The 13,359-nt window shown below is 39.7% G+C and overlaps 1 protein-coding gene across 1 annotated transcript in view; it reads right to left on the bottom strand.

The window, feature by feature from the left end:
* Positions 1-13,359, bottom strand: part of LOC149312804 (uncharacterized) — a 59,607-nt gene that overhangs the window by 45,864 nt on the left and 384 nt on the right. The window contains exons 2-6 of the mRNA XM_089525414.1: positions 9,724-9,915; positions 9,023-9,085; positions 7,840-7,917; positions 7,661-7,756; positions 753-1,314 (exon numbers count right to left, since the gene is read on the bottom strand). Coding sequence (XP_089381540.1) covers positions 753-1,314; positions 7,661-7,756; positions 7,840-7,917; positions 9,023-9,085; positions 9,724-9,774 — 850 coding nt within the window. The 5' untranslated portion in view covers positions 9,775-9,915. The remainder of the gene's footprint in view (positions 1-752; positions 1,315-7,660; positions 7,757-7,839; positions 7,918-9,022; positions 9,086-9,723; positions 9,916-13,359) is intronic.

Genomic DNA, 13,359 nt, shown 5'->3' with positions numbered 1-13,359 from the left:
ATGTAAGCAGATATTTGCAAAGGAATAAGCCTCACTGAATTACGTGAGGCTTACTTCTTTAATAGACATGTCTTTGATTAACTTATTAGCTAGAATGTTGTAAAACTATAGGGTTTCTGATTGCTGTTCCCAATATCTGGGTAAGGTCTTACTTCCACTTTGAATAAGAAGAGTTCATCTGCTGGGGACAGAAAATAGGTATCCTCAGCCCCCAGAACTGTTCCACTTTTGCATCTGACAAACAGGTCTGGCACAAGTCTATAGTAATTCAAATTCCTATTTGACCAAAAGCAAGAGAGTGTCTAAGCCATGGGAAGCCAAGCAATTCTCATAAAAAAATCCATTATAGATCTCCTGCTTTACACTGGAAACTCATGAGTTTCCTCCTCACTGAACATTGTCACTAATGTAATATAGATTCTAACCCTTGTCCACATTTGTGATACATTTTGTATTAGAATGAAAGAAATAATATCAATTCAGCATTAATAACTCCCTCTTTTTTGTACTGCCTTCCTATTGCAACAATTGACAGAGGAAAAACAGCAAAGCATCTTAAAGAAAAAACATCTCTTCTTAAAGAAAAACATAAGCTTTCAGGGACAAGCATGTGATGAAGTGGATTTCACTCCTCAAAAGCCTATGAATTAGTTAGAGGTGTCAAAATACTTCTGGTTGTTTTTTGAACTGGTGGTAATCAATTCTAATCCCAACATTTCAATGTTTCTACTTTTATACTAGACTGATTATACCTTGATAGTCTCCGCAAAGATAGATAATGAAGATTTTCTTTCTGGATAAACATGGCAAATTGGTTTGTCCTCTAATTACTGCCTTGTTTGTGTCACCATCTGGAAGTCTGCACTGATAACATCTTGTATCATTAGTTGTTCCCTGGTTTTTCAGCGAGAGAGCACTAAACGATTTTATTTCTTCCATCTGGGTTTTCAGATAAGGTACAGTTAAAGGGGAAGCTCCGTTTTGAACAGCTCTATCTGATTCCTTATCTTTTGAGACACTGACATCTGATAACCCCAGAGAACCTGATAACAAGCCTGTAGACAAATCTGTTATCCTTCTATTGATTTTCTCCTCATCAGTTGTCTCTTCTGAATGAGGGATTTCTCCATTTGTTTGTGTCTGGAGCAGCCATCTCTTTGTATATATTAATCTCTCAATTTCTGCTTTCTTGTGTCTGGAAAGTAGTTTTCTTTCAGTCCATTCAGAGGGTTCACCCCCATCCAGAGATTCATCTGAGCAGACACTGAACACTGAATGGAGATCTTTGACCTCATCTGTAGTCTTTGCTTTAGACTGAAAAGAAGAGCAAATTAACATGCAATTAGTTCTGTAGCCTTTAGAAATGACCATATGATGCACTTTTGAAATCTAGAAGGTAAAATGTCCATTGCCATCAAAGCTGCAGGCCTACAGTGGAATACAGTGCTGCCCTAAAATGGCTGATTTGATTATTTTAACATGACCTTAATTAGTTACACATGTAAGTACAGTAGTTACATTCCTTGTTGCACCACCATTTTTATATGCAAAGAGTTGATCTGAGATGAGGAACAATGCATAGGCATTCAGCATACATAAGTGGGAGAGATTAAAGTCATCGGATAACCTTGGGCCTGTCAGTTTTTCTCAGACTGATCACCCCATAGGATTAGTGTGAGGATAAAATGAGGAAAAAGAGAGTTATGTATGCTTCTTTGAGTCCCTTGGAGGAAAGGCAGAATATATTGACAAAGATCCTGGGTCAGGGAGATGTGGTGTAAAGTTCTGCTAGGTGAACTAAGCCACATTTCCTCAAAAACCACCCAGAAAAACCACATTTGCTTGCCCTAGCTCCCCCTCCTCAACATAGGTATTTACTAGCTGGTAGACAGCAGAGGGAGCAGTGGAGGAGTCTCCACCTATATGTACCTGTATACATCAAGACATTCTTCAGGATCTTCTGGGAGTCCTCTGGAGGTCCCAGAGGATGGCATCACTGTGTCTCCAATTATAGGAACATAGCTTAATGCTTCTCTGTTCATACACACTCTCTCCACGGATTACTATCTGGCAGTATTAGTAGCTGCAGCAAGTAAATGGTGGGTTTGTGGGAGGTTTGGTCATTGCATGGGATTGGTAGATAATTCTGATCCCTATAAAAAAAACTTAGGCAGGTGTAATTTACACTTCCATCTGCATAAGTCATTAACAGGATGCCAGACAAACTTACTGCTATTTTCTCCCTTCTTCTTGGGTCTAATTCATACATTGAATGAATTAATACATGGGACAATAAGCCTATATCTGGACTGTATCACTTCAGGCTGGAAGTGAGGATGGGGGTATAACTGACATGACTGAATGTTCTTCCATACAAAAAGATTGCTTATAAATATAAAATGATACATCAGGGACTAAGAAAAGGTTCTAGCCTAGCCATCTTAGAATCATAGAATCATAGTTGGAAGAGACTACAAGGGACATCCAGTGCAACCCCCCACCATGCATACAATCAAAGCATTCCCAACAGATGCCCACCCATTTGAAAACCTCCAATGGAGGAGACTCCACCATGCTCTGAGGTAGCTCACTGTTGAAGAACTCTTACTGTCAGGAAGTTCTTTCTAACTTTTAAGTGGAATCTCTTTTCCTGTAGCTTGAAACCATTGCTCCATATCCTAGTCTCTGGAGCAGCAGAAAATAAGCTTATGCCATCCTCAATATGACATTGCTTTAAATATTTAAACACAGCTATCATGTCACCTCTTAATCTTCTTTTCTCCAGGCTAAACATACCCAACTCCCTAAATCATTCCCTATGGGGCATGATTTCCAGACTTTTCACCATTTTGGTTGCCCTTCTCTAGACATAGTCCAGCTTATTCACATCCTTTTTAATTGTGGTGACCAGAACTGGATACAATATCCCAGCTGAGATCTGACCAAAGCAGAACAGAGGGGTGCTATTACTTCATTTGATCTAGACACTATAATCCTATTGATGCAGCCTAGAACTGTATTGGCTTTCTTAGTTGCCACATCACATTGCTGATTCATGTTTGTCCTGTGATCCACTAAGACTTCTATATCCTTCTATGTCCTTTTTGCATGTTTTGCTGTCAAGCTAAGTGACATCTTATATCTGTGCATTTAATTTCTATTGCCCAAGTGTTGTACCCTATATCTCTCCTTGCTCAAATTCATTTTGTTAGTTTTGTCCCAGTTTTCTAATCTGTTAAAGTCATTTTTAATTCTGATTCTGTCATCTTGGGCATTAGCTACCCCTCTGAATTTAGTGTTGTCTTCAAATTTGATAAGTGTGCCATTATCTAATTCATTGATAAAGATGTTGAATAGCACTGGGCTGTAGCCAAGAGTCTTCCTAGGGGAATTTTATTTAGCTCAATTTATTGGGTCAGCTACAAGGACCCTAGAAACCATTTTCCTTATGTATACTGAAAGAAAAGGGTATCAAGGAATATTACAGAGGCAGAATTCTCTGAATGAAGTGTTTCTTTTATTAAGGGGGGAAATCAACAACAATCCACATTCATTCACACGTACATGCCAGGACTAAGGAAACTAGAAGTTAGTTTGGAATAGTTTGAGGATGAACTTATGGCGATACTTACACAAGACAAGGTTTGACCCTGGGTCCAATTGTGAGAGAGATGGTGTGAGATATGGACATTCAGGTGAGCAGAGGGAGAACGGACGTACTGGGACCAGTCAGAATCCACAGTGACAGAGTGTCCCTATGCCTTCCAACTAGCCCACTGGCAAAGAATTTTGGGGATCTTTTAAATGAAAAAAACTAGCCTGAAGGCAAAAGTGTTTGTCTTACTTCAAAGGAAATCAAATCTGCATTGTAAAGGATTGCTTGGTCTGGCAAGGTCTGGGTTGAGAATTAAATTGCAAATCAGCCTTATTGGGCTTGTCCAGAAAAACATCCTGCCCCAATTGCCTGTCTTCCTGACTTCAGAGGTGTTACAGTTTCTCATTTGCAACTCCCAAACTATTCTGTTTGATGTGCATATGGAGTAGTGTGGACGTGCTCCCACGCTTCAAAGTTCATGGCTGCTCAGAGTACAGCATCTGTTTGGGGCTATAGGGAAAGAACACAAACCATAATTCAGAAAGTTTTGGCTAATAGAGCCCAAGAAAGAACCCTGTGGCACTCCACTAGTCACTTCTCTTCAAGATGAAGAGGGGGCACTGAGTATCTTTTGGGTTCGGTTGGTCAACCAATTACAAAACCTCCTAACAATCACATTGTCTAGCCCACATTTTATTAGTTTTTTGTAAGGATATCATGGGAGACCTTGTGGATAGCATTACTGAAATCAAGATACACTACATTCACAGCATTTCCTTCATCTACTTTTAGCATACCCTACACTCCCATACTGAATATGGGATTTCATACTTTCATGTCTAGCATCAGAAATGTTTTAAGAAGTCACAATGATCTTTGGAACACTAAGAAGTTTCACATGGGAAAGACACACTGGCTCGAAGACATGTGAGAGACCTAGATAGCACTAAATAAAGATAAAATGAGTTATCACTTCATACTCCCACAGGCTTTCTGCATATCCTGTTGCAAATAGAGACTGAGGGGCTTCCTGGCTCCGGGGCATGTGGTGTCTAAACATCATGTCCCCCAAGTCACCCCAAAGCCACCTGACGTGTAATAAGTGACACAACTTCTGGGCAATTTGGGGGCATGGCATGTGTAAACGCCACACTCCCAAGCAGTCTTGAAGCCGGCTGAAGCTGCCAGTCTGTTCTGCCCCCAAGTTCTTTAAAACAATTAAAAACTACATTTTGTGCTTTCTCCAGGATGCTTCCTTACTCACCTTTCCTATCTGACTATCTAGGAGGTTGTCTCATATACATACATCCTGTAAATGCTTTGTTACTCCAAAGTTAAAGCCATCAGTTGTTCTGGAATCCTGTTGTTGATACCATGGGAAAACCATCAACTCTGTGTGGGAACATAAGGTACCCTCAAGGATATAAAACAGGATATAACTATCTGCCCCACAGTTAATCAATTTGCTACTACAGGCTGATGCAGGCTTTTACAGGCTGCTACAGACTGAGGCTGTGTCCCACAGACTGGAGCTCCACTCTCTGTATAGCCTTTGAATTCTGTCTGAGTCACCCTGTCTTCCACAAAACTCTCTCTTCAGGACCAGTAATAATCATCACCCTCTCTAACTCCCGATTTCTCACTATCCAACCTTGTACACCTTTCCTTTTTGTTAGCCTTGTGTGGTTCTTAAGGTTGCATTGATTTTATGTGTTTTCATGTACCTTTGCACATTTCTAATTAACTAAATACACTTTCTTAATAATTGAAACTGGAGTTTCTCTGTAGTTAATACTGGTATACAAAGATGGAAAGATTCCCTTAAGTTACCCAATCTTTTGCAGGCCTACTTTTGAGCAAATAATTCCCTCAAGATACCAAGGAAATGCTGACACTGTTGGTGCAGAAGCCTGGTCTCTCCACCTTTTGGGGTAAAACTAGGGTTGCCATAAGCCAGGACCTCCAAACCGGGACAAATGTAGGACAAATGTAGGACAACATTTTCAAATGTAGGACACATTTTTTTAAATGGAGGACACGCAAAAAAATTGATGGTTTTTAAAAAATGTTAATATAAATGCATGTTTCTTAGGCATGATCAAAATGGAGGACATTTTGGCATTATTCCTAGACAGAAATGTACTTCCCTTTCTGGCCAAACCACCCCCCTCCATTCCAAAACACACACCACACACATTGGGGCATTTCACATGGCTTTACTTAACATAGCCTCTTGCATATTTCAGAGGCTTATTCCAAAACCAAACCCTTTACGTTTAACACTTAGCATGGTTTAACATGGCTATGCATATTAAACGTGTCAAAGTGGTTTCACAAGAAGTGGATTTGTCATTTCAGGTTTCTTGTGCCAACTGTACTTCTCAGAAGTGTGTACTTGGTCAAGGGAAAGCACAAAAAACACACCAAAAACACACCTTGGAAGGTGACACTGTCTCGCCTTCAGAAACAGTGTGCGCATGCCTCAGAAGCTGACTGATATCAATATCACCATCCTCATCATCACCACTATCACTCTCCAAGCAAGGCAGGCTTGTTAGCATTCAAAGCACCCAAATGCACTTTGGAAAGTCACACCATCTCGGCTTCAGAAAGAGTGAGCGCATGCCTCAGAATCTGATTGATATCAATATCACCATCCTCATCATCATCACTATCACTGTCCAAGCAAGCCAGGCTTGTTAGCGTTCAAAGCACCCAAATGCACTTTGGAAAGTCACATCATCTCGGCTTCAGAAAGAGTGAGCGCATGCCTCAGAATCTGATTGATATCATTATCACCATCCTCATCATCATCACTATCATTGTCCAAGCAAGCCAGGCTTGTTAGCATTCAAAGCACCAAAAACACACAGAAAAGGCACTTTGGATAGTCACACTATCTCGGCTTCAGAAACAGTGAGTTCAGCCTCAGAAACTGGCTGATATCAATATTACCATCTTCACCCTCATCACTATCATTGTTAAAACAAGACAGGCTTGTTTATTTTTAATAATAAAAATAAAATAAAATAAAAAGGGAGGGTTGTTTATTTTTAATTATAAAAATAAAATAAAATAAAATAAAAGACCAAGGTAGACTTGTATATTTTTAATAATATAAATATGGATTGAAACTATTAGCCGCTCTGATTGCCTTTTTGCCTGAAGGGTGGGGTATAAATACCATAAATAAATAAAAATAATTAATAAATATTTTAAAAAAAACCAAACACACCTGAACTGGCTTCACCTCCCCGCCTCCTCCCTCCTCCTCTTCATCTTTGCTTGAATTTCGCGCCAGGAAATGGCGTTTTTCCCTACCCCTGGCCTTGGTCCTCCTCCTCCTTTGCCTCCTCCTCCTCCTCCTCCCAGTCCTCTCCCTCCTCCACCTCCTCCAAAGCTCACTGGCCAATGGCAGACTGGGGCTGGAATCAGGCCAGCCCTCGCTCTTCTGCCATTGGCCAGAGACAGCTTAGGGGACGAGCACTCCTTACAAGCCCCATGCACGGGTGCGCAAGAGGGGTGAGCGCGCGCTGTGCTGCTGCCAGCCGCAGCCCAGGCAAGTGCCACGGGGGTCGGCACAGCAGCAGCGCTGCAGAAGGAGGAGGAGGAGGAGGGCGGCGCAGCCATGGAGGAGGAGGAGGAGGTGGCTGGCTGGCTAGCCGCATTAGTGGCCACGACAATGGCCACGTGAGCGCACCTGGCCCAGAGGCCGGGAATAAAGCCAGGATTTTGGGCGAACCGAGCCGGGGCGGACCCGGTTCCCCCAAAAGCGGGTTTGTCCCGGGGGCTGCCGGGATATGGCATCCCTAGAAAACTACCATGTTTGTCACTCTGTTTTAAAAAGGATAAGATTAAACTGTCTTCTATGATAGTATAGATGTTTTCCCCATCTCTCAGTGGTTATAGGGTGACAATGATGGTAGATTTTGCTATGTCAGCCTTCATCTGCTGTCTGGTGTATATCTAAAGCTCCTATTTAGCACCTCATCTGCTGTTTGATGGTACAGGCCTCAAAACTAGCAGCTGTACTGCAAGTGTTATTTATCTAGCAGTGTGTCTTACCTTTATAATAAAGGTTTCTGGGTTTTTCATGTATGGTCGATTTTTATCCTCTGATGCATGTTTAAACCTTTTAGCAGCGTGGAAATTCATGCGGTGCTAGAGTTGAACAAAGGAGATGTTAGAGAAAGGTTAATTTCTAACTCTTCCAAAATGTTTGAATGCAAGATGTAATCACTGACCTTTAAGTGCATCCTCACGTGCATTTGTGTTTCTTCGTCTATTTTCATATATGGTACATGCCAATGACATTTTTGCTTCTAGAGATAATGTAATACGTAAATTAAAAACAATACCTTATCAGTAAGTTCTCCAATTAGCCATTTGAGCTTATTATTTAAACTTACTTGGTTTATAACTCACAGCCAAGGCAATACTAATTTAATTTCTCCTTGTGAATTGGCCTTGGAGGGCTGGTCAAAGGCAAGATTATTCTTAGGTCTCTATAAACACTCCCTCTCTATAATTTCTTATAGGATGTTTTCAGCAATTGTTTGTGAAGGGGGCATTGCAGGAATAAAGAGCTGCCCATGTTTCTTTCTATATTGGGCATTCAAGGTGACCAGAACTTCATGGATCCCAAGTGCACCTTTGGAACAGGAGCCCTCCTTCCAATTGCACCTTTTCTTAGTAACATGAACCAATCAGATTTGGTTCTGTGGTACCATACACAAGGAGTCTGGCGGAATAATTTTGTGAAATTCAGAGCTTCTTGAATAGATGATGTCTTGTTGGGTCTGGCAAACCTGGTGTGTGTCACCATGTTTTTCTGCTTCAGTGTATATTCAGCCAAGAGATCAGTGGTGAGGGGCTGGATTGGGCTACCCCCTTCCTCTCATCCCATTGGTTTTTATTGATTTTAGTCTTCCTCTTGATCTTCTCACTCACCTGATCAGTGTTGTGTTACCTTTGTTTTTATTTCAGTTAATGGAACTCATGCATTTCCCCCACCAACATTTGCTATCTCACTTGTGTGGAGATCTGCAAAGTATGTAGGGAATGTGTGAGATCTGCTTAAAATATGCTGCCTGATACAACCACTTCATTGCAATGATAATTCTGGGCCTGCATGCATAAGATTGTTGCGTGCCTTCAAGTCGTTTCTGATCTATGGCAACCCAAAGGCTAACTACCATGGAGCTTTCTTGACAATATTTATTCAGTGTGTGTATGTGCCTTTGCCATCTTCTGAGGCTGAGAGAATGTGACTTGCCCAAGTGGGTTTCCATGGCTAGGATGGGATTCAAATGCTATTCTCCAGAGTAACTCAAGTCCAGTGCTCAAACCACTACACCAGACTGGCTCCCCATGCATAAGATTCCACTGTGCTTAATATAAGCTAAATTATTATTAAAACATACATACAGTAATTGTTTTCTCCAGTGACTTTTTCTGAATTGGCGGTAATAAAAGGGCTTCTTTATGACCCTGTAAGAAAATAACACAGCATCAAATCTGAGTATGCACCCATTTTGTGACAACTTATTCCAGGAGGCCAATAAAAATAATTGTCATCGTTGTTGCATATATAATAATAATAATAATAATAATAATAATAATTTATTTATTTATAGCCCACCTCTCCCTGAAGGATCGAGGCAGATATATATATATATATATATATATATATATATATATATATCTGTTTAAATTTTGTATACCACTTTTATATACAATAATCTTCTCCCAGTGATAAAATTTCTCCTTTCTCATTTATTGTTTTATATTATTAACCTGACTCTGCCTTTTAATGGTAGTTTAATATTTCTATACAAATTATGCAGCAAAATAATTTTTAAAATGTTCTGTGAGCCTTAACAACTCTTGAGCACCAGTCTCCTATTGTAACTAAACCAAAGCGCAAGTATCTGGAATCATTATATCCCTGGTAATCCCAAACTCCTTTTGTTTGTTTCTAATACCAGATTTCCCATGTGTTTTCTGTACAACTGTAAGGCTGAAATAAGTGTATTTTAGAGCAGCAACAAACAGAAATAAATACCTATAGTTTTACATTATTTTTACTAATATATTTCAGCTAGGTTTTATTATCAAAATTTACTTACTGTAGACAAAGTCATCTGAGGCAAATTTCCTTTTGTATAAGGTGTCCACATGATTTTCACTTGATATGCAAGAGCAAAAAGCCAGTTTTGGAAAAGATTATATGTAATCCTTTATTTGCCATTGCTAAATTGTTCTTGCCTTCTTCTCAGATAAGGATCCAAACATGTCTCCAACTGTCGTCTAATCCCTCTCTCCAAAGATGCAATTTTAGTAAAATGGTAACAATAAAAAGAAGAACAAAAATCTTATACAGGTACTATTGTGTAACTGAATATATTACCAGCAGATCATAGTGTTTTTTTTATTATTTACATAATCTGAATTTGTTTTTTAAGAAGTCATCACACATGTATAGAAAATACTCATGAAGCAGTAGGGGCGTTGAGTCTTGCAGATGCTTCTAAAAAGTTATCAGACAAATATTAATCTTCCCTTCTCCAGATCTTGTCTTATGAAGTGTGAATGAGTTTATTGCTATCCAGGTAGTGCTAACTCCTAGCAACCTCCAGTGGAAAAACCTGTTGAAGTTGCTGTACAAGTTTCAACCTTCTTTGAAGAACTGGTCACTAATGGCTCCACCCCCATTACTAAGAAACAAATGGGAAAGGAATAGTGAACCAATATAATCTGTAAACATTATTCACACTCTTGGAATAATGCAGTTCTAGTTTACTGATTAGAGATGGCAACATATGCCATTTTAGTTTATAATTGGCAATAGGATTCTAGACATATTCCTGAACAAATCTTTGCGGAAAAGAAAAATAAATAAATCTGTCAGCAATTTGTTAGGTGGCACCTTTGCTGGTAGATAATTATAATTTAATTACTTTGCATTGAAAAAATTCTGCACACTAGTTTCTGCAGCAACAATCTGTTTCTATTAAGATAGATGAAATAGATATCTGAGGTCAAAATGGTTCATAATGGAGTAACATGCACAGATAAATGTGTTAATTCTAGCTTTAAATGTTTCAGTCTGCTGCTTTAAGTTGTATTTTTATTCTGAATTTTATTCTAAATTTTAATTGTTACTCATCTTGTGGTGAGGGACCATAGGGCAGTACAGTCAGCCCTCCTTATCCACAGATTTTTTTATCCACAGATTCAAGCATCCACAGCTTGAAAATATTCCAAAGAAGAATAAATTCCAAATAGCAAACCTTGATTGTTCCATTTTATATAAGGGACACCATTTTACTATGCCATTGTATTTAATGGGACTCGAGCATCCACGGATTTTGTTATCCAAGGGGGATCCTGGAACCAAACCCCAGCGGACAGCAAGGGCCCACTGTATATAAATACATTAAATACAGTATAGAATAAGTAATTCCTTTACAGCAGTGGTTCCCAACCTGTGGGTTGGGACCCCTTTGGGGGTCGAATGACCCTTTCACGGGGGCCGCCTAAGACCATCAGAAAACACATATTTGCATGTAGCGATGAAAAATAATTGTACGGCTGGGAGTCACCACAACAAGAGGAACTGTATTAGGAACTGTATTAAATGGTTGTGGCATTAGAAAGGTTGGAAACCACTGCTTTTTACAGGAAGCTTGCAGTGTCGACACACATAACTTTACTCTGGCCTTTCCTTATAACATAAATCATATTAGATCTCACTTCTAGTTGTTCATTTAAATGTAGTGAATTTAGGTTGCCAGTTTATACTGTTATTCATTGATGTTGCAGTTCTGCTCTCAGTCTTGCCACCTTCTGAAACCTTTAAGGATCCTAGGATTTGTAGTTTTGTGAGGCATCAGCACTATTTGGCGGAGACGTCTAAAGACCTTCTAAAACTACAGCTCTCAGGAATACAGAGACTGGAGCTACTTTACTTAAAGTTGTGTGTCAAACTGCATTATTTCTGCAGTGTAGATGCACCCAAAGTCTCTCTTTGTGTCTTTTAACCTACTCGCCAATGTCAGGTGGCAATTATGGGATAAAATTGTTCTCTATCTCCCTGTCCTTAAATAGGACTAGCTTTTTGTGAAACAAATCTATATTTTAGAGTATGCCCCCCCAAAGGAAAACTTTAAGCAGTATATCCACATCCTGGAAGTTAATTTATATGTGATGTCTTGTAGCATGCAGGATCTGTCTCTAATATCTTGTTGTTGTGTGCCTCCAAGTCATTTTGACTTATGGTGATCCTAAGGTGAAGCTATCATAGGGTTTTCTTCAAAGATATAGCCATGTTAGCCTGTAGAATCAGTATGTAGAAAGATCTTGAAGCACCTTTGAGACTAACTGAAAGAAATTGGCAGCATGAGCTTTCATAGGCGGGTTACAGACCGCCCATTTGGATCTAGTGGCGTGTTCAGGGTGAAAGCTGGAGGCTTGTAAGAATGTGTAGCGGTCTGTGGGTTTGTGATATAGTGTGATTTTATCTCCATTTTGTAGCTGTACTTTGGTGTCCAGAAAATGAACTTGTTCAGTAGATAGTTCCAGGCTGTTGTTGATGGTGGGGTGGAAGTTGTTGAAACTCTGGTGGAATGTCTTGAGTGAGGACTTGCTTATATATGTTGGTGGTATTAAAATCCCTGTTTAATTTTAACATTTCTGCTGAACTAGTGATATGATATGGAGTGGGATGGCTAGTGGAATTATGCTGTAGTAGCGTTTATTTTCGGTGGTAGTTATCGTACAAAAAGTATTTACCAATGTATCCATGTTTTGAGCTAGTACGCAGCTGTAACGTATGCAAGTCTTTTACTCCAAGTCTCAAGTCTCTACATTCAAGCCTCTAGTCCTTGCAAGATACTGTCAAGTCTCAAGTTGAGTTTTAAGTGTGGGGACAACTTTAACAGGAAAAATGGTGGTGTTGGTGGTGGTGGTGTGTGTGTGTTGAAACAGAAGGATCCTTCTAAAGCTTTTCTGATGTATAGAAGGGGCAGGTTGCTGAATAGACCTTAGGCCAGCAAGTCGGTTGCTACAAGTCTTGAGCCATGTCATTGACTCATCTACTGCTGAGTCAAGTCTGAGTTGATTAATTGAAGCAAGTTGAGTCCAACTTGAGTCCAAGTCAATCAACTCGAGTCTACATCGCTAGTATATGTGGGTGTTTTTATCTGAAATCCAAAAAAACTTGCTTTTGGAGATACAGCTCCACCCATTGTTTGTTATATTAAACCAAAGGATGGTGTTTGTTTTTTCATTTTTAGGCTAAATTACCCTGGTGTAATATGGAACCAACCACACAGACATGGGTCCCAAACATACTGCAGAAATAATCCAGTTTGAGACCACTGCCCTGGCTCAGTGCTAGGGAATCCTGGGAATTGTACTTTATTGTGGCTCCAGAACTCTGACAAAGAAGGCTTAATATCTCACAAAACTACTGTTTCCAGAATTCCCTAGCATTGAGCAAGGGCACTTAAAGCATTCTCAAACTGGATTATTTCAGAAGTGTGTTTTGGACCATGGTTTACATCATGATAGTGAATTTACAGTTTAGATAACCCTCTCAAAGGTGTTACATGGACCTTTTGCTTACTGATATTCCAGAGTCAGCTATCTCTGAATTTGACTCTAAAATGATTTACAGCCATAACAGAGTGAATTCTGGCACCTGTACTGAAGTATGTCAGTTGAAACCACCTCTGCTTACACATTTTCCCAATAAAAAGCAC

Source organism: Sceloporus occidentalis, unplaced genomic scaffold (assembly GCF_023333645.1).
Source record: "Sceloporus occidentalis isolate IW3139 unplaced genomic scaffold, rSceOcc1.0.p SCAF_5, whole genome shotgun sequence".
Classification (NCBI taxonomy): domain Eukaryota; kingdom Metazoa; phylum Chordata; class Lepidosauria; order Squamata; family Phrynosomatidae; genus Sceloporus; species Sceloporus occidentalis.
Note: the sequence above shows the minus strand (reverse complement) of the source record. Positions and strands in the feature narration are given on the sequence as shown.